This window comes from Toxorhynchites rutilus, chromosome 2, assembly GCF_029784135.1.
Source record: "Toxorhynchites rutilus septentrionalis strain SRP chromosome 2, ASM2978413v1, whole genome shotgun sequence".
Lineage (NCBI taxonomy): Eukaryota > Metazoa > Arthropoda > Insecta > Diptera > Culicidae > Toxorhynchites > Toxorhynchites rutilus.
Genome location: NC_073745.1, coordinates 160361092 through 160380478, shown reverse-complemented (window position 1 = coordinate 160380478; position 19387 = coordinate 160361092). Strand labels below are relative to the sequence as shown.

Here is a 19387-nt window from a genome sequence, read left to right as displayed (position 1 = left end):
ATGTTCTACGTCCCAGATCCTGACTATCAACCGGTGCATACACTCTACAAGTTTTCTCGGACCTCCCTTGAAGAACTCCGCTACGAGGCCATCCTTATCAGCTGCTTTGTGGTTCTTGAGCTGATTAATGGCCTCCCTAACATCACCCATCGTCGGGGGTGGTACGTCATCGTTGTTTATTGCACCAGTGTAGTCCTCCTCAACGCCGTATTGGTCTCCTGTCTGCGCGCTGTTCAGGTGTTCTTCGTATTCTTTCTGATCATCTATTGTTCAGCAGACCGGACAGCGAAGACAATTGATATGATCATTGCTGTGTTATAAATAGCACAACAACCCGATGTTTCTTGCAGAGCAGCGCAGTTGTATGGATGAATCGATCTCCTTTCGACCGTGGATCGATCTCCATCACTGATAATTGTTGCGTGGAAGTAGTTATTCTATAACAATACAAATATGGTCAATTGAGGACCCTGAGTTTTGAACTCACTTTGGATAGAAACAACATTGAAACCCATACATAAGAAAACAATGTTGTGCATTTTTTTGAATACAAATCCTAACATTCTTTGGTAGTGGTTCGATCTGGCGAGGATTATGATCCTCTTCTGCGAATGGAAATAAATTGCCGGTTCTCGGAGCAAATTACATCGAAAAAGTTGAACGATATGAAAAAATATGGATATTCTACCGGGCAGCAGTCTCAGGCAGCTTTAATACGGAGTAATCAGACTAGGCGGAAAGATTGAAATTCCATGAAAATGCAGAGCAGATTTAATTGATTTTTGTTAATTGATGTGATTGAATTTTTTAAAATATTCATTTTATATGACCACGTGGACATTTTCGTGCCCCCTACTGCCCCTAAAATTGTCCATGTGGTATGTGAACAACTACTTATTCTTGACGTCTGACAGTTGAGAACATACTTTGACCATCACCAGGTTCTATAACTGAAAAGTGACCATCGATCAAAACGTCATTGATTTATGTTTCCATTTCCTGAGATGATCTTCATGTTCTCCTCTTGGCTCCTGAGCAAATCACTGATAACCAACCGAACCAATGTAGAACCAATTCAGTGATTTGGGAGGTACACTCTGTCCAACTTTTATAAGACCAGGTGATGATTTTAATGCTTTGTGTCATTTTAAACAAACAATGCTTCAATTAATATTCTAGTGTATTGGTATTGGTGACAACCATACACTGCATTATTTTCATATGTGTGTGTGCAAGCGCTGAGCGTAAACGAATGTTTTTGTATTTTTCAAGTGACAATTTTCTATAAGATCAGTTACGTTTTCCGTTGTTTTAGTTGTTTTGATCAATAAAAATGCTCAACTCAACGGGAAAATGCCGAAGGGAAAAGTGCTCACGGAGAAAGATAAAACACAAATCGATGCATTTCACCAAGAAAATGTTGGTATCAGAGAAATTTCTCGTCGGATTGGACGCCCATCAAGTAGTGCTCAATTACTTGACGAATCCCCAAGGATACGGTAAGAAAGAGAGAGCACCACGTAAATCGAAGCTCTCTTACTGGGATAAGCGGGAAATAGCTAGAACAGCTTCGAAATTATCATGTTTGAGCACAATAAATAAACAAACAACTATTTTGGATGAAATTGACGTTAAATATACTTTGTTCTAAGCATTCAACAATTTATGAATGTATCTTGTTGGAATTCTAACTGTTTGTGTTGCAACAAAATAGAATCAGGGTGGTCTAATAGAAGTTGGACAGAGTGTACGCTCATGCATACCAGTTTGTGTTAACTTAGGGACACATACCACGTGGTGTCCCCTTCCCCTCCCCCTGGTGTCCACGTGGACATTCTTTCATTTTTTGGGAAAAAATCGGGAAAATCATTAAAATGCGCTTGAATTGCATTTTAAGTTTGTATCTATTCTTCATTCTATGGTTTCACATCGATAGAAATGTTTCACATCGATAGAAATTTATTAATAGTAGCGGTTTGTTCTCAATTGTTTCATTATATTCCGTGTTTTACACTTTATTATTGAGGCTTTCAGCTCCCTTCTCTTCTTCTGAGACTCCTGGGCTGATTTGTCTCAGCAAAAATGACCTCAAAAATACCGCGAAGTGTGTTTACAATGTAAAAGTCTCAGAGATTCTCGAATTTCAGAAAAACACCAACGATATATTCGACCGAATTACGGATATGGCAAAAAGCCCCAAAGGGAATGAAAGGTTATATCGCTATGTCCGGGGGCCCACATGAGGATTGTATCCGGCACTAGACACCTCCTGATAGCTTGTGATCATGGGTCCCTAGACCGAGCGGAATTGAAGGCGCTAACCGAGTCGGTAATTATCAGGATTGGTTTGAATGCCTGACAGATGCCGGCGAGTTTCTTGCTTGAAATTAGAGACTTATTGTGCTCGCTTACCGTGAAACCAACTCCTTGCATACCTTTGGCTGTGTACCAAATCTCGTAGTTGCGGTATTTCCTTGATACAAGTTCGACAAAGGTTCAGGCCCACTGAGCTCGCTCCAGCTCGGAAGTCATTCCTGATTGTATTTTCCATATGGACTATCGGCATCCTTCAGTCATTGGTCCCGAAACCAAAGCTGTTAGCAATCGATGGTAGGTTGGAGTGCTATAAGCTAATAAGCTGTAAGACATGTAATAAGATTGTTTGTTAAGTGTCTCCTCACTTTCGCTGGTTTAGGAGAGGAAGCTTGCAGCTGTGAAGACTATCGCCGCGTCCACGAGGGTGTCACGAATTATTGAATACAGCAGTATTTTCTTTTCAAAATATTTATTTAACGTGTCCACGTGGACATTATCTAAACCCCCTCCCCCCTCACCGTGGACAAGCGTGGAAATTTTCTTAACCCATGTCCCCCCTAAAGTTGTCCACGTGGTATATAGACAGCCCCTTAGTGGGTCACAAGCTTAATCTTATGTCCTCAATATATGTCTTCCTAACAAATACAAATTTTTGGGGAAATGGCGCTTGCTGAATGGATTTGAACTATAAAAAGAACAAAACTCAAATACAATTTTTTCGAACAATCGCAGTCCTATGGCACGGAAATTTATGCCATTAGGCACAGACCCGTAGATTTTTTCCCTTCCAAATGAATTAATTGATAGCGAAAGCTTAGATTTACTCAGAGAATTCACAATTCTTGAAAAACATATGTTTTTTCCGTACATTGAATGTTTTCTGATGATACATCATATGGATACTTTTCATGCAGTGTAGTACTGTCTTACGAACGGTGCGTTCAATGTTCGCACAACACAACATGGACTCATCCGTTTCGATGTTTCTTATTGGAAAAAAAACATTAAGCGATCATGTGTACGAACGAACGAGAGAGGGAAAAAGATTCCATAGAAAATGACGTTTTGCCTCGTTCTTTCATCTCTCTACGTCAGTTTCGGTTAGTTCGTGGATGAGTGCGCGAGTGTTTTCTGTTTTGCTCCGCACTTGGCTGGCGTACGTGCATTGTGTGCGTGTGTGTGATGTTTTTTATCTGCTGTTCGCATTGATATTCCTCAGTGTATATCTAGGAAGAGAATTGTAAAGCAAAAAAAAGTGCTTCCAGTGGTTGGTGCAATGTTTTCACTAAATTTGCCATCCTAACGATGGGTACATAGACTTCTGTCGCGTCCTTGTGGAACATCGGATTGCAAGGTGTCAAATTGTGCAAATTATAGCCGGATTGGATGCCGTGCTAGTGGTGGAAACTGGTTTACAAAAATTGAGTGATATGATTTGCGTGTATGAATCATAACAAAAGTGGTAGAAAAATTCCATCGGGGTGTGTGAATACCTATCGGAGGCTGCCTGTTGAGTTTCTTTTTCTTCTGTGCTAATGCTGTTTTTATTATTGCTTTTGCCTGGTGCTGATTTGTATGATGATGGTTTTGAAGTGATCGGAAGGAAGAGGAGCCTTCCCGCGAGTGTTGCCAGGCTTGGTAAAGCTTGTGTCGTGGAGTTTAAATGCTTTTTACGGGTATTGCCGAGGTCATCACGTTTGTGCATACCGATACATATTGCCCTCCTGCGTACGTGCATTCAAAGTAGCTTTTCAGGACAAGTGTTGAAATCCATTTCAGCAATAGGCAGCGCGTATGCAATATAGAGAATGATCGATATGCGACTTCGTGCTTAAAATGTGTATGGTGATAAGCTTGGTTGCCTGGTAGCGAGAATTGTATTTGAAATTAGGATGGAAGTTATATTCAATATTTGTCGAAAACGAGCCGTTTTCGAGACAAGCCTGATAGCAATTTTATTGGTTTACAATTAAAGTGTTGTCAATGAACAAACTAAAGATATTTCAGAAATAATCTGTGTCATGATTTCTATACGGTGTTCAAAATATGTGACAGTGTATTGATAAATACGAATTCCCGTATGGTTGTCCAAATATTTGTTTATATATAATGGTGATATCGATAAGGTTTGGTAGATTGATTACAGAACGCAAACTAATTACTTCTACCGTCGCATGTCTTATCTGGCACCACTGGAAAGTTATCACTGGGCAAAGAAATGATAGCTGAAACCGTTGCGATTGCTTTTACTTTCAGTAATCATCGATGATGTACAGTTTGTGTGCTGGATAGTTTTGAGCAAAAACTCAAATATAGACAAAAAGATTGAAATGCATTGTGAGAATGATTTGGTGTCCTTCACAACGAATGCCGATACGATAGGATGTAGCAGAGTGATGGTGTGAATAAAATCAGAAGAATATTGCAAGATAAGATAAGCACCATTTGTCCGGTTATCATTGTAATCATCATCATCATCATTATCGTTGTTTGAGGTTTGCAACAAGAAGGTGTGATGGATGTGTAGATAGGTGGTGATAAAGTGTCCGTGTGAGCGAAAGAATACGCAAAGAAACGTCAAAACCATGGTGATAGGAAAACTGCAACCTCTGGAATTTACGGACTGTCTGCTGGATAGTCCGGAATTCCGGGAGAATTTGAATCAGCACGAGAAGGAATTGGAGAAGACTAGTCAACAGATAAAACGGATTATAAAAGAGGTGAAGGATCTTCTAGCTGCTGCTAAAAGTAAGTAACGTCCTTTATACTGTTTTTGTCTTTTAAGAAATAGTGGGCGTGATAGCCTATGTTGATAAATTACTGCAGCGCGGACTCGATTATATGCAGTTTTTGATTTCTATTCACTGTATATAATCGAATCCTGTATATAATCGAGTCAAAAAAAAGACGGGTGGGTAATGTCGGGGACATAACCGGAGTGACGTAGGACTATACAAAGGGGACAGCTTTTGCTAAATATATATTTTAATTATATTGTTTTATTTTCTTCTACCTACCTATCTACCTGAAAAATGAATTACTTTACTGTTTACTTTTTATGAACATGTTGGGGGTTCTGAAAAGAACCTTTGGTGTTGTGTTTTTGCGTTTTTTTTACAAACTTGATTCTTGATTTTTTTCTAAAGGCTTTGTACTTATTAAATGCTCAACGCCGGGCATCTTTCGGCGTATGCATATATCGTACAATCAAAATGATGGCTGTGATAGGGAATGCATAGGTAGTCATCAACACATTCACTATCATATATTTCATTATTGAGCACATTACCGTACCTTAAACTGTGGTTTCGGAGACGAATGAATTGTAAGATTTGTAGTATCCGTAAACAAAGTAAATAAAAATAAAAAAGAACTGAGGTTTTGGAGACGATCTGTTGAAAAATAAACGAACTATAAGAACTTAAAATAAGAACAGAGCAGCAGGAAATACATAGCTCATCATGTTGCTCCTTAGTTATTTTCCTATACAATGCAGATGTAACGTCAGTCAGTCAACCAAAGAAAGCAGTTCTTGCTACCGAGAAAATTCGTTAATGCCATCCTGCATACAATGTGTTGTAATTTGAAGCCACTTTTAATTCGGAAACTATACATGGGTTTGTGAAAACTGAATAATCAATTTAAAAAACCCCAACCTGTTCAAGAACAAGCATAAACAAAACAAAACAGTTTATATTATATGTCATATTATGTCACTTTAGAATGCATTGGTATTGTGAAAAACTTTTAATAACTCTTTTTTGAATGGTTTAATGGCCCTGTAAAGCGCCGTGTTTTACGGTGGCTGGTTTTGCCACCAAAGCGGTCTGTATAAACAAACTTTGTCTTTCTTCTACCTGCTGCCGTTTTGCGATTGCGTTTGCCACTCGCTGAAACTAGTTGTTGCCTTGACGAGCGCCGAACCGAAGCTGCTCTGTTCTTGATCATGTTTTCTGATTGTCGTGAGCAGCTTTGCAAGCCAACTCGAGCACTCCGACGGTCGAAACTCTATAACCGCTGTTAGGTATACTGGTGCTCCGGCACCAATCCGTTCGGCCTAGTTACCCTTGCGGAGCAATCAATGAATGCGACCAACAGGGAACTGGAAACATGCACGGTTCGAGTGAGACTTTGCCTTTCCCTTAACTTGTCCTCCTTTGTTACGTCAACACGTCCACGTTGCTGCTTGTTTTCTTTTTATGATGTGATGCGATGCGATGCTAAACGATGCCGTACAACCACACTGGTTTACGGTTTGAAAGAAAATGAGATATTTTTTTGGATCCACGCACTTTATACTCTAGCGGTACACGCTCACAGGATAGAGACAAATCGGCAGACTCAGCCAAAGGGACGAGTCCAACGAGACGAACGAATGAGCGTTAAAAGGCAGCGATGGCAAAAAAATACATTCATTACGATTTGTTCGCTCGTTGGATTCACATGCAGGCTAAAAAGGGTCCTTTTCAGGATCACAAAATTATCTTCATTCTAAAGAGTTTATTGTTTTGTTATCACTCGATATCCCCATCTTGTTCGGCTAAACCTTCCTGTTTAGCGATTTGTTGCCACTCGCCACAGCTTTCACAGTTGGAAAATTTCTTCCCATCCAGCTTTGTGACATGTTGTACAGTAAATTACATTCAATGCGACGTGCCGAAGCACCACTCAGTGTCGCATTGGAGGCGATTTTAACCTGTAATTGAACATTTGCGATGACAGTGGTACAGTGTCGACTTTCAATGTGGGGTCATAATTTGGATCTCTATGTTTACAAAAATGTCCAACTAATTATGTCGCATTACATGTCCGTCCAATTAGCTAAATGTCGAACTAATTGTTAATTACTGTACTTTCAATCTGGAAACAATTTAAGAATTGGTGTAAATTGAATAATCAGGAAAGTCCCCAACTATCAATAAGCTCAGAACAACTGCCAAATTCACATACTCAGCAGATCCTGGCAAACAAATTATGAAAAAATCAAATTGTTTTTTATTATTATTTTGGATATTATTTTAGAAAGCATTGAACTATATTTCGTAAACTCTTTTTTGAAAGGTTTAATGGCCCTGATAAGCGCCTTGTTTTATGGAATGGTTCCAATTTAGAAAACTTTGTACTCGTGGTTTTGAAAAAAACCATTTCGAACGCCCTCGATGCCGCCTTGTTCTGGATTTGCCACCGAAGCAGATTGTATAAAGAACAAACTATTTTCTTCTGCTACCAGCTGCCGTTTTGCGATTGCGTTTGCCACTCACCACTCGCTGCAACTGCCAGTTGACTTGATGTCCACCGAACCGAATGTGTTCTGTTCCGAATGCGGGTTTTGTTTTCGGCGCGAGCAGCTTTGGCAGCTAACTCGATCACTTCGGCGGCCGAAACTATATAACGCCGGCTTGGTGGACTGGTGCACTGGTACTAATGCGCTCGGCCTAGCTACCCTTGCGGGGAACTCCAGACCGACACGATTCGAGCGGGTTTGCCTTTCCCTTAATTTTTCCTCCTTTGCCATGTCCAGATTTGGCTGCTTGGTTTGGTTTGTTGATGTGTTGTGATGCGAACTGATGTGGTGTACGGTTTGAATGAGAATGATCGTTACGGCAGCGGAGCGGGGATTTTTAAGCTGACTGGCTGGCTCGAGAATTACGCATGTGTGAGACTGCGACCAATGTTTCGTTCTTTTTTTTTCTTTTTCCTTTCCAATCGTGCTTCATTCTATTTCGCTGCTGCTCTGGTTGCCCGTTTTGGTCGGTACGATATGAGGAGCACAAAATGGACCAATCAAAAATGGGCACATAGTGCATTTTGACAATGCTTGATATTTGACAATTATTCAATTATTTATCTAAAGAAAAATGAAATGTTATTCGTTATGATAGATGCGTAGATATATTTCCTATCAATTGATGCAAAAACCTTTGCGATCTATTGAGAAATGCTCGAGTTATAAGCGTTCCAAATCTTGCATTTTTTCCTATTTGTTCAGTGCCTAGATTTCCATTTCACCCCCTATATCTTCCGGTTAGACGTAGTCCTACGTCAAAAAATTTACAGGGAAACTTCGATATAACGTACCCTCGTTATAACGTACCCTCGATATAACGTCACTCGATATAACGTACATTTTACCTCGATATAACGTACACATTTCCAAAGTGTAAAGGAAATTTTTTTTCAATATTTTTTTTTTGATTATATGTATTGTGATGCTAAAACTAGTGTTGTACCTTCAACCAATCCCGAAATACAGCTGGTTTTGTGATTCCGGATTCTAAATGGCTGCTTAATTTGGCTGCAATATCAGTATAAACAATTTTTGGTGAAAATTCAAGCAAAATCTTCGAAAATCATTATTTTTTATTTACTGTACATGTAACAGCCACTTAAATTACATTTTAATGTTGAAAGGTTACATTTCTTCGTGAAATAAGTCATATTTGAAATATAAAAAAAAAATCCAAACTGTATATAATCGAGTTCGACCTGTAATATGGAATATTCATTATTTTGATTCCATTATTCCTTTACTACATTCGTTGACCATTCATGAATTTTTCTGAATCATGTTTTGCAATTGTCATTTCACATTTCGAACCATAGGCTTTCGTCGAAAATTCAGATTGTTCTATCATAATAAAAATCAAAAAGTATGAACTTCGTGGCAAAAACTCTCATTTTTTTTTGAAAAACTCAATTTCAACTCAGTTCTGAAAAAAAACTACTGTTGACGTAGGACTACGTCTTTGACTTCTACATAGGGGGGTGACTTTATGCTATTCGTTTTCCCCCACAACGTAACGAGCAATCTTTTTGCTTACAACTCGGGCGTTAGCTCACAATATGACTCGATGTGTATTATGAATTACTCTTTATTTGCCGGTAATAGGCATTTATCAGTTGACATAATCAATGGAGGGATGATCTTGGATGGTTTTATTCTATTCTCCCCAAAGATTTGATGAGAGTCTGGTTCAAAAGGTTAAACGCTGATAGGGATTTCATTAGATTGATTTTCAGGTTGTTGTCCAATCGAATCGGGATCAATTCCATTTTTTATCATGTACGTCTTGCTAATAACAATTTATGTAATTGTGGTCCAGGAAATCATGATATACAGCATGTTGTTTGGTAATGTTAAAAATGCAATTTGTTGACGTGTGGTCAACGACAGCAGGGATGAGAATAAGTCCGAATTTTTGAATAACGTAGAAACGTATATTAAAAACTTCCTGTAATTTACAAACGTTACAATTGGGTGTTGATTATAATCCATCGACAACCTACGTTTAGGGTTTCTTTTATCCCTGATGGTTCTATTCACTTATAATCTGTTAACGTGTAATTTACACTGGATGGAAATGCTCCTGTACAAAGTGGAAGAGTTTCCTTAGCGAAATTTAGTTGTACATGTTTAATTTCGTTTCCTTACCTTTTACTAAGATTTAGAATTCGAATAGCTTTAAAATTCAATACAATAGTGGCGAATTCTAACCCTAATACATGTACTTAAATTAGCATAGATACATAGCAATTAAGAAACAAACAGTGCCACTTTAGTGGTATTTACCAAGTATGTAGGCCGTAAGTAGCGTAATTAGTTTATAACTAGGTTTAAAAAGTAAATGTAACGTAGCACGTAAGTGTATCCTCGTATCACCTCAAAAACTCTTATTCATATGGTTAATATTGTTCAACTCTATTGTGTTTAACAGTGATATAACTTTTTGTTGTTCTGGCGTTTGACATTTCTCGTTGTCGGGCGAGTTTTCTGTCGCTCCGCTCGCGTTTTGGAGATGCGCCGACCGAGGGGTCGTAACACAATTAAAGAATTTAACTGACTGATGATCAATTTATAACCGCAGCTACACGAACTTCCCAAGACAGCGCTCTTGGCCATAGGATACTTAATATACATCTTCTGGCTAAAACGAAATTACAACCCTCTACAAGAATGTTTCGAACAACATGGCAACGTAGGAGAAAATATTATGTTTATCCATAATATATTTTTGTAGTTATGGATTTATTAGACTTAGGTTTATATCTATGAAGAGCTAAGCTATTTGACGAATTTAATGCCAACTCGACTGGCCGTTGGCAGCACCATCTCAGATAGTAGTGAAACGTTGTGGGTGTAAAGACATGCGTCATTTAAGCAACTTTGCATACTTGAAATATTCGAAAAACAATTAGGCTTCCCTTTTGAAAATGACAATTTTTTGACGTAGGACTACGTCTAACCGGAAGATATAGGGGGTGAAATGGAAATCTAGGCACTGAACAAGTAGGAAAAAATGCAAGATTTGGAACGCTTAAAACTCGAGCATTTCTCAATAGATCGCAAAGGTTTTTGCATCAATTGATAGGAAATATATCTACGCATCTATCATAACGAATAACATTTAATTTTTCTTGAGATAAATAATTGAATAATTGTGAAATATCAAGCATTGTCAAAATGCACTATGGGCCCATTTTTGATTGGTCCATTTTGTGCTCCTCAAATCGTACCGACCAAAACGGGCAACCAGAGCAGCAGCGAAATAGAATGAAGCACGATTGGAAAGGAAAAAGAAAAAAATGAACGAAACATTGGTCGCAGTCTCACACATGCGTAATTCTCGAGCCAGCCAGACAGCTTAAAAATCCCCGCTCCGCTGCCGTAACGATCATTCTTTGTGTGGACACCGACTGGACAACATCGTTGCTGGACGAGCTGGACGGCGAGGGATCGAGTGCCTTTCTCAAGGCAAGAGGGCGGAGGTGGTAGCGCTGGAGTAGAATAGAGTAGAGTTTTCAAAGGGCCTTTCTCAAGGCTAGAGACGAATGAACTGCAAAGTCTTTATAATACAATACCTTCCTTCCTTCCGTAACGATCATTCTCATTCAAACCGTACACCACATCGGTTCGCATCACAACACATCAACAAACCAACCCAAGCAGCCATGTCTGGACATGGTAAAGGAGGAAAAGTGAAGGGGAAGGCAAAATACCGCTCGAATCGTGTTGATCTGGAGTTCCCCGCAAAGGTAGCTAGGCCGAGCGCGTTAGTACCAGTGCACCAGTCCACCTAGCCGGCGTTATATAGTTTCGGCCGCCGAAGTGATCGAGTTGGCTGGTAAAGCAGCTCGCGACGATAAGAAAAACCGCATTCAGAACAGAACACATCAAGACAACAACAGGCAGTTGCAGCGAGTAGCGAGTGGCAAACGCAATCGCAAAACGGCATCAGGTAGCAGAAGAAAAAAAGTTTGTTCTTTATACAAACTGCTTTGGTGACAAATCCAGAACAAGGCGGCATCGAGGGCGTTCGAAATGGTTTTTTTTTTAAACCAAGATTTCTAAGTTTTCTAAATTGGAACCATTCCATAAAACAAGGCGCTTTTCAGGGCCATTAAACCTTCCAAAAAAGAGTTTAGGAAATACAGTTCAATGCTTTCTAAAACAATATCCAAAATAATAATAAAACACAAATTGATTTTTTCATAATTTGCTCGCCAAGATATGATGAGTATGTGAATTTGGCAGTTGTTCTGAGCTTATTGATTTTCACCAATTCTTAAATTGCTTCTAGATTGAAAGTACAGTAATTTACACTTATCTCGACATTTAGCTAATTGGACGGACCTGTAATGCGACATATTTAGTTGGACATTTTTGTAAACATAGAGTTCGGGGTCCAAACTATGACCCCACATGGAAAGTCGACACTGTACCACTGCCATCGCAAATGTTCAATTGCAGGTTAAAATTACCTCCAATCCGATACTGAGTGGTGGTAATGCGACGTGCCATTGAATGTAATTTACTGTAAAATATGTCACAAGCTGGATGGGAAGAAATTTTCCAACTGTGAAAGCTGTGGCGAGTGGCAAATGCAATCGCTAAACAGAAAGGTTTAGCCGAACAAGATGGGGATATCGAGTGATAACAAAACAATAAACTCTTTAGATTGAAGATAATTTTGTGATCCTGAAAAGGACCCTTTTTAGCCTGCATGTGAATCCAACGAGCGAACAAATCGTAATGAATGTATTTTTTTGCCATCGCTACCTTTTAACGCTCATTCGTTCGTCTCGTTGGACTCGCCCCTCTGGCTGAGTCTGCCGATTTGTCTCTATCCTGTGAGTGTGTACCGCTAGAGTATAAAACACGCGGACCCCAAAAAAATATCTTATTTTCTTTCAAACCGTAAACCCGTGTGGTTGTACGGCATCGGCATCGTGGACGTAACAAAGGAGGACAAGTTAAGGGAAAGGCAAAGTCTCACTCGAACCATGCAGGTCTCCAGTTCCCTGTTGGTCGCATTCACTGATTGCTCCGCAAGGGTAACTAGGCCGAACGAATTGGTGCCGGAGCACCAGTATACCTAACAGCGATTATAGAGTTTCGGCCGTCGGAGTGCTCGAGTTGGCTTGCAAAGCTGCTCACGACAATCAGAAAACCCGCATCAAGAACAGAGCAGCTTCGGTTCGGCGCTCATCAAGGCAACAATTAGTTTCAGTGAGTGGCAAAGTATTTCTCCGGCACGTCGCATTAAATGTAATTTACTGAACAATATGTCACAAGCTGGATGGGAAGAAATTTTCCAACTGTGAAAGCTGTGGCGAGTGGCAAACGTAATAGCTAAACAGGAAGGTTTAACCGAACAAGATGGGAATATCGAGTGATAACAAAAACACAACACCAAAGGTTCTTTTCAGAACCATCAACATATTCATAAAGAGTAAACAGTAAACTAATCCATTTTTCAGGTAGATAGGTAGGTATTCACGTAGGAGAATAAAATAAAACAATATATTTAAAATATATATTTAACAAAAGCTGTCCCCTTTGTATAGTCCTACGTCACTCCGGTTATGTCCCCGACATTACCCACCCGTCCTTTTTTTTAAATTTTTACAAAAATTTATAACTAAAAAAAATTTGTTTTTGAAAAAATATTCGCTGAAAAAAAAGTTTAAAAAAAAATTTAAATTCATTTTTCTCAAAAACGTATTTTTTAAAAATTCCCACAAATATATATATATGAATAGCCCTTAAAATTTCCAACAAGTCGTCCATACATCGAAAGATGGGCACTTTTACAGAAAAAAAGTTTTTCTAACAACCACCTTTTTATATTTTCTTTGAAAAATAAATACAACTAATCCTAATTTTGTTTAATGTCAAGATAGCGATATAGTGTATTCGACAAAGTTTTAGATCTTATTAAAATTTGAACTTTTGTCGAAGACGTCAACTTTCTATCTGTTATAGTTTTTGGAATATATGTCATTTTTGAATGAAGACTCCTGAAAAACATAATGTTTTGCGCGTACCAATTTTGTGTGCAAATTCTCACATTTGACATGTTCTTGACATGTTTCCAAATAGAGAAAAGTTAGCAGAGCATGTAAATTGCGATAATTTATACATAAAAATGTTACGAACTGAACATTAATAGTGTTTTTCAAAGAAAAAAAAAGTTGTTGTTCGGAAAACTTTTTTCATATAAATGTGCCGATAGTCCGATGTATGGGAAACTTGTTGGGAATTCTAAGGGCTATTTATATATATTTTTTCAGAATTTTGAAAGCATGTTTTTGAAAAAAAAATTCCAAAAAAATCTTTGATAATTTTTAATGAAAAACCTAAGTAATTTCCTTCCTTTCATTCTCTGACCATCTTTTTGTAGATGTTATAGTTTTTAAACTAAGATTTTTCGACAAAAAAAGTTGAAAAAAAACTCAAAATTTTAAAAAAACCCTACAAAAAAATTGGATCTACAAATTTGTAGTCAAAGAACAAAATGTAAGAAATTATTTTGGGTTTCATTAAAAATTATCAAAAAAAAAATGCATTGAAAAAAAAAATAGTTTTGAAAATTAAAATTCATTTTTCTCGAAAGCATATGCTTTCAAAATTCTGAAAGAGTTGCGAATTGAAAATTAATAGCATTTTTTCAAAGAAAAACATGAAAAAGTTTTTCGAAAAACTTTTTCCATGTAAATGTGCCCATCGTCCGATGTATTGAAAACTTGTTGGAAATTTTAAGAGCTATTCATATATATATATATATATATATATATATATATATATATATTTTTAATTTTTAAAAAATACGTTTTTGAGAAAAATGAATTTTAATTTTTAAAATAACTTTCTTGTCAGCGAAATTTTTTTGGTAATTTTTTGTGAAGATTTAATCAATTTCCTACATTTCATCCTTTGACAAGAATTTTGAAGGTATCATCGTTTTTAACTTATAATTTTTTGTAAAAAATTAAGAAAAAAGTATTTGGCTTTTTCCAAAAAGTACCCAAGTTATTTTTTTAATATTTCAAGCATGCAAAGTTGCTTAAATGACCCATGTCTTTACACCCACAACGTTCACTACTATCTGGAATGAAATTCGTCATTTAGACTTGCGTTCAAAAATGAACTGATCAATGATGGCTCCTTGTCCTTGTCCCCTTGTCCTGCATAACTAAATAAATAGAAGAAAAGGGTGGTACCAGTGCACAATGGTCCAGGAGATGCATTTATGTGGAAATTAGCATTTAGAGCTCGACAGTTATTCTCTAGACAAAAAGTGTCTCAGATATTGACAAGTTTTGCATCGAAAAATGTTTTTATCAGTAAGCTCTAAAAGTCTTTCGAAGAAAGTTTGCATGTATAATTTGAAGTATAAAAGTTAGAACAAAAAAAAACAGTTTTTTTCATGGTGACCCTAACGTAACTTAGAAAAAAGGCGCTATATCGGTTATTTCAAGAGATACATAAAAACTTTGTTCTACAAAGATGTCTCAAATAATTGGAGCTACAACATTGTCGAACTATATTTACCTCTATCTATAAAGATAAGAAAGTTAGATTTTTTATTTCATCGACAATTTTGGTCACCGTATTTTTGACAACATAAAAACCAGCGCTCTATCATGAAAAACAACTTTTTCCAAGACAGTTTTTGTCTAGAGAATAACTGTCAAGCTCTAAATGCTAATTTCCACTTAAATGCATCTCCTGGCCCATTATGCTGTGTTGCTACATTTTCATCTGTACCAGAGCTAAAAATCTTTCTCATCTGTACTTTTTCTTCCAAAAATCTGTACTATCGAAAATATTCGCTAATACTCATTTATTCACTACAAATACTACATTTACATTTGCAAGTCATTCGTGTGTTTGATTATATTTATATAAGACATCTTTTTATTTTTTGCCATCGTAGAATACTGGAAATTCCTCTAACATAACGTTGATGTAAATTAACTCTGAAAATCGTGAAAGGCATCTCTTCATTACCGCCGCTAGCGAAAGCCAATGGGTGGTCGAATTAATCGAATTAATTTTTAATAATAGGAAATGCTGTATTATTGTGAGAGGCAATAAGAATTGGTGCAGCGCTTTTCGATAAAAAGATTTTATGACGGAAATATTTGTAAATAATGAGGCTTTATTGATTTGTAACAAAAACAGCTAATCGTTCATATGAACATGAACAAAAACTTGTTGGAAATATATTCAAATTTGGCTGAAAATTATGCCAATACGGTTGAAATCTGGCCTTACTCTCATCGGTAGAATTTCCAAAACCGAGCTGAAAATCCACTGAAATAAAATTATATATGTCCCTCAAATAAAGGTTCAGAAGGTTCAAGATAGTCGTATCCAGTAGATCTGGGACTTTTTTTTGAAAAGTGCCATTTTTTTCGATTTCTACAAAAAATTCCAGCTCAAAATTTTGGTCAAAGAATGAAATGTAGGAAAGTGTTTAAATTTTCATAAAAATATCATTCTTTCCAATTGAACTGAAAAAAATATTAAAAATTGAAATTCATTTTTCTCAAAAATTTTTTTAATTAAAAAATTGTAGAAAATTTAAAAAAATATGTTTTTGAGAAAAATGAATTTTAATTTTTAAAATATTTTTTTGAAAACTTGTTTGACATAAAACCTTGCACAATTTCCTATATTTCCTTGTCTAACCAAAATTCTGTAGTTCTGATAATTTTTGAGTTTTTTTTTTTGAGATTTGAAGTTTTTTAAACGTTTTTTTGAAAAAAAAATTGACTTTAAAATTTTCAGACCAATAAAATTAGTCGAAGAATGATATATAGGAGATAATTTAATCTTTTATAAAAAATACAAAGAAAAAATTCTGAAAATTACACTGAAAAATAAAATTATTTTAAAAATTGAAAATTCGTTTCTCTCATTTTTTTTTTATTTTGAACGAAAATTTTATGTATAGTCTACACAACTACCAACAAGTCTCCCATACATTGGAAGAAGGACACTGTTACAGAGAAAAGATTTTCAACGGGCAAGCGGTTATTTTATCTATTTACTCTCAATCGATACTATGAAGGAAAACGCCTTGAGAAAAGTTGGCTTCACCTTTGTTCGGATAAGTTTTCAGGCAGACGAAAAGACGTTCTGATAGCAGCTTTTACGCAGCATCAAAGCTGAGAATATATTTGTTTTGATTTGACATTTTTAAACTGATTACTTGTACACTTACATTGTCGATGTTCTACCTGAAACCTTACTGACTACCTGTAGGGGAGAGGGAGGCAAGTTGGCGAGGTTAAGCTTTGGCGAGCCTTGGATCTTGTAATTATAGATTTTTTAAATGTTGATGCTGATTCTTATAGCTTGAAGTGTTTTCTATCGTATTATCTATTGGATGGGCAAAAAAACTAAAAACTTGTCCCCCAAAAAACTTTACGCAAAAAGCGTTGAATTCATCATCTTGCCTCCACGTGGAAGCAAGTTGGCGAATATGGTTTGGTCACCTAAAAATCAACAAAATGTAACAACAATTAATTATTTATCCTTGGTTGGAACAGTGGAAACGCCAGTTTCATCAACATTGTAGATGTCACACACAGGAAAACGATACTGAGCTCGTATATCTCCCAAAGTTCGAAAAAACAAGTCGAAATTTTCTTTAGTGAATGCCATTAATCGAGCCGCTGATGTATTTTCTGGCTTTCTTAACACTCCTATACTCGCGCATTGGTCTGTCAGAACAATAATTACGGCAGTGTGCTCCGCCGAAGTGCTACTCCTGTATGGTATACCACTGTGCACACAGGACAGGACATATTCTGGGGAATATAATAACTTTGTTTGTTTTCGTTTTAATTGACGACAATTGTCACGTTCTATCTAACCTTCAATGTGAACAAATTATCTGAAAAGTGTGGCTTTCTTAGATGCAATCCTCATGACGTACTTGAACACGTTCATCTCTTCTTATTCTGAAGCTCTTATTGCTTTTTTAACTGGGTTTCAGGCTCCCCCTAAATCTCGCTCAACAATGAGAACGTGTGTACAAGTATGAATTATGTACGTATGCGAATTAGCACCTCACCACGAAGTCTGAATATTCCCTAAAATCTGCGAGTAATAGGTGGAACACGATTCTATAAAATGCAAATTGACTGTACGGTAATATTCTGCGTGAAATTTCTCGGCAGCAAATAAGAAACGTGAAAAAGCATACAAACGTCTGTAGTTCTTTTTTCTGTCACAAAATGGTGTGTAATCTCAATGAGTATTCAGATTAACTTGTTTTTTTTTGTTTTCCATTGTTGAGTTTACATTTCTATTAATATGTTGCTCATTCATGGATCAATGTCCAGAGTTAAACACGTAATGTTGCAAATTTGGCTCATATTTTGGACAACATTTGAACACGGTTCGAAAAGGTGCAAATGAATTGAACAACCGCCGTTTTGAATTTTTCCTCGATTCGGATGAATAAATCTTCCGATGTGTGGCGACCTCTATTCGTTTCTTGATTGGTAGTTTCAATTAAAAGTTACTTAGCGATTCGTAGTTAAATCTCGCGTCATGACGGTTTAGCGGTTCTCTTTCGGTCCATACTTTCGTCCTCAGAATACAATTGTCTGTTTTCGGCTTCGTCTGTTGTGGATGCTGATTCAGCGTTTTGCACTGCTGAATATGCATATGAGCAATTTCATGCCAAATCAGCCGGCAGCTTACTCGACCCCCTCCGCTCAAGAAACATTCCACCCCATTTGAAATCAAAGTGTTCCATTCCATTTTGCTTTTTCAGTATCGTTGTTTTTTTTTTATTAATATAAATACCGATAAGTTTCTTGGTTTTTTTTTTTTCAAAAACTAATGCTTTATTCTGCAAAAATGGTTACAAATTTAATATTCAAAGTATTGCCCATCGCTAGTCACAACTTTTTTTCATTTTTCTGGCAATTCACGGATTACACCACACCTAGCTGGTCCCACCAAATAGACAGCATAATTTTCTGGTCGTGAATATTCCGCGTGGCCGTCGATGTTGATGCATGGCCGGGGTATTCATACATTGCCCGACGTTTAGGATTGTCATAATGGACCCACTTTTCATCGCCAGTAGCGATTCGGTGCAAAAAAACTTTTATTTTATGCCGTTGGAGCAGTTGTTCGCCCTTGAAAAAACGGCGTTCAACGTCTCGTGGCATCAATTCATACGGCACCCAACGAATTTCACTGGAATAATCATTCACTGGAATAATAATCAAGTTACGCCATCTGTTGTAAAACCGAAGAAACTTACCGGTACACTTAATAGTTTTTAAGTTATAATTTTTTGTAAAAAATTAAGAATTTTTTTTGACCCTTTTCAAATAGAAGTCTAATTCTTTTTTGAAGATTTCAATTCTGCAAAGCTGCTTGAAGACCCATGTCTACACCCACATCGTTTCATTTCTATTCGAGATGGTGCTTCCAAATTCTAAGACGAGTTAGCATGAAATTAGTCTATATATACAGCCATTCCATGCCAAACCGATATAGTGGTTTTCAGATTTCCATGAAAAGTGGTGGTTTTGTTCTTTATCGCAAAATATTAGATCCGTATTTTTTATTTTTGAAAAAAGTCATTTTTGGGAAAAAGTTGATTTTTGGACCACCCTAAATTGGAAATGGTCACCCCAATGAAAAAAAAATGCGGGATGTGATAAAGAACAAAACTATCACTTTTCATTGAAATCTGAGAACCACTTTATCGGTTTGGCATGAAATGGCTGTATAACATTTTATCCTTGGACTAACCGC

At 36.9% G+C, this 19387-nt stretch overlaps 1 protein-coding gene across 9 annotated transcripts in view; it reads left to right on the top strand.

Annotated features, from left to right (window-relative positions):
- Positions 1-3426: 3426 nt before the first annotated feature.
- LOC129764912 (rho GTPase-activating protein Graf) overlaps positions 3427-19387 on the top strand; it is a 100165-nt gene continuing 84204 nt past the window's right edge. Inside the window, exons 1-2 of one of the 9 annotated variants that reach the window (XM_055764550.1) lie at positions 3427-3583; positions 4573-5064. In XM_055764550.1, coding sequence (XP_055620525.1) covers positions 4902-5064 — 163 coding nt within the window. In that variant the 5' untranslated portion in view covers positions 3427-3583; positions 4573-4901. Of the gene's footprint in view, positions 5065-19387 lie in introns of all 9 variants that reach the window. The other 8 variants (XM_055764554.1, XM_055764553.1, XM_055764551.1 and 5 more) reach the window with 8 other exon arrangements.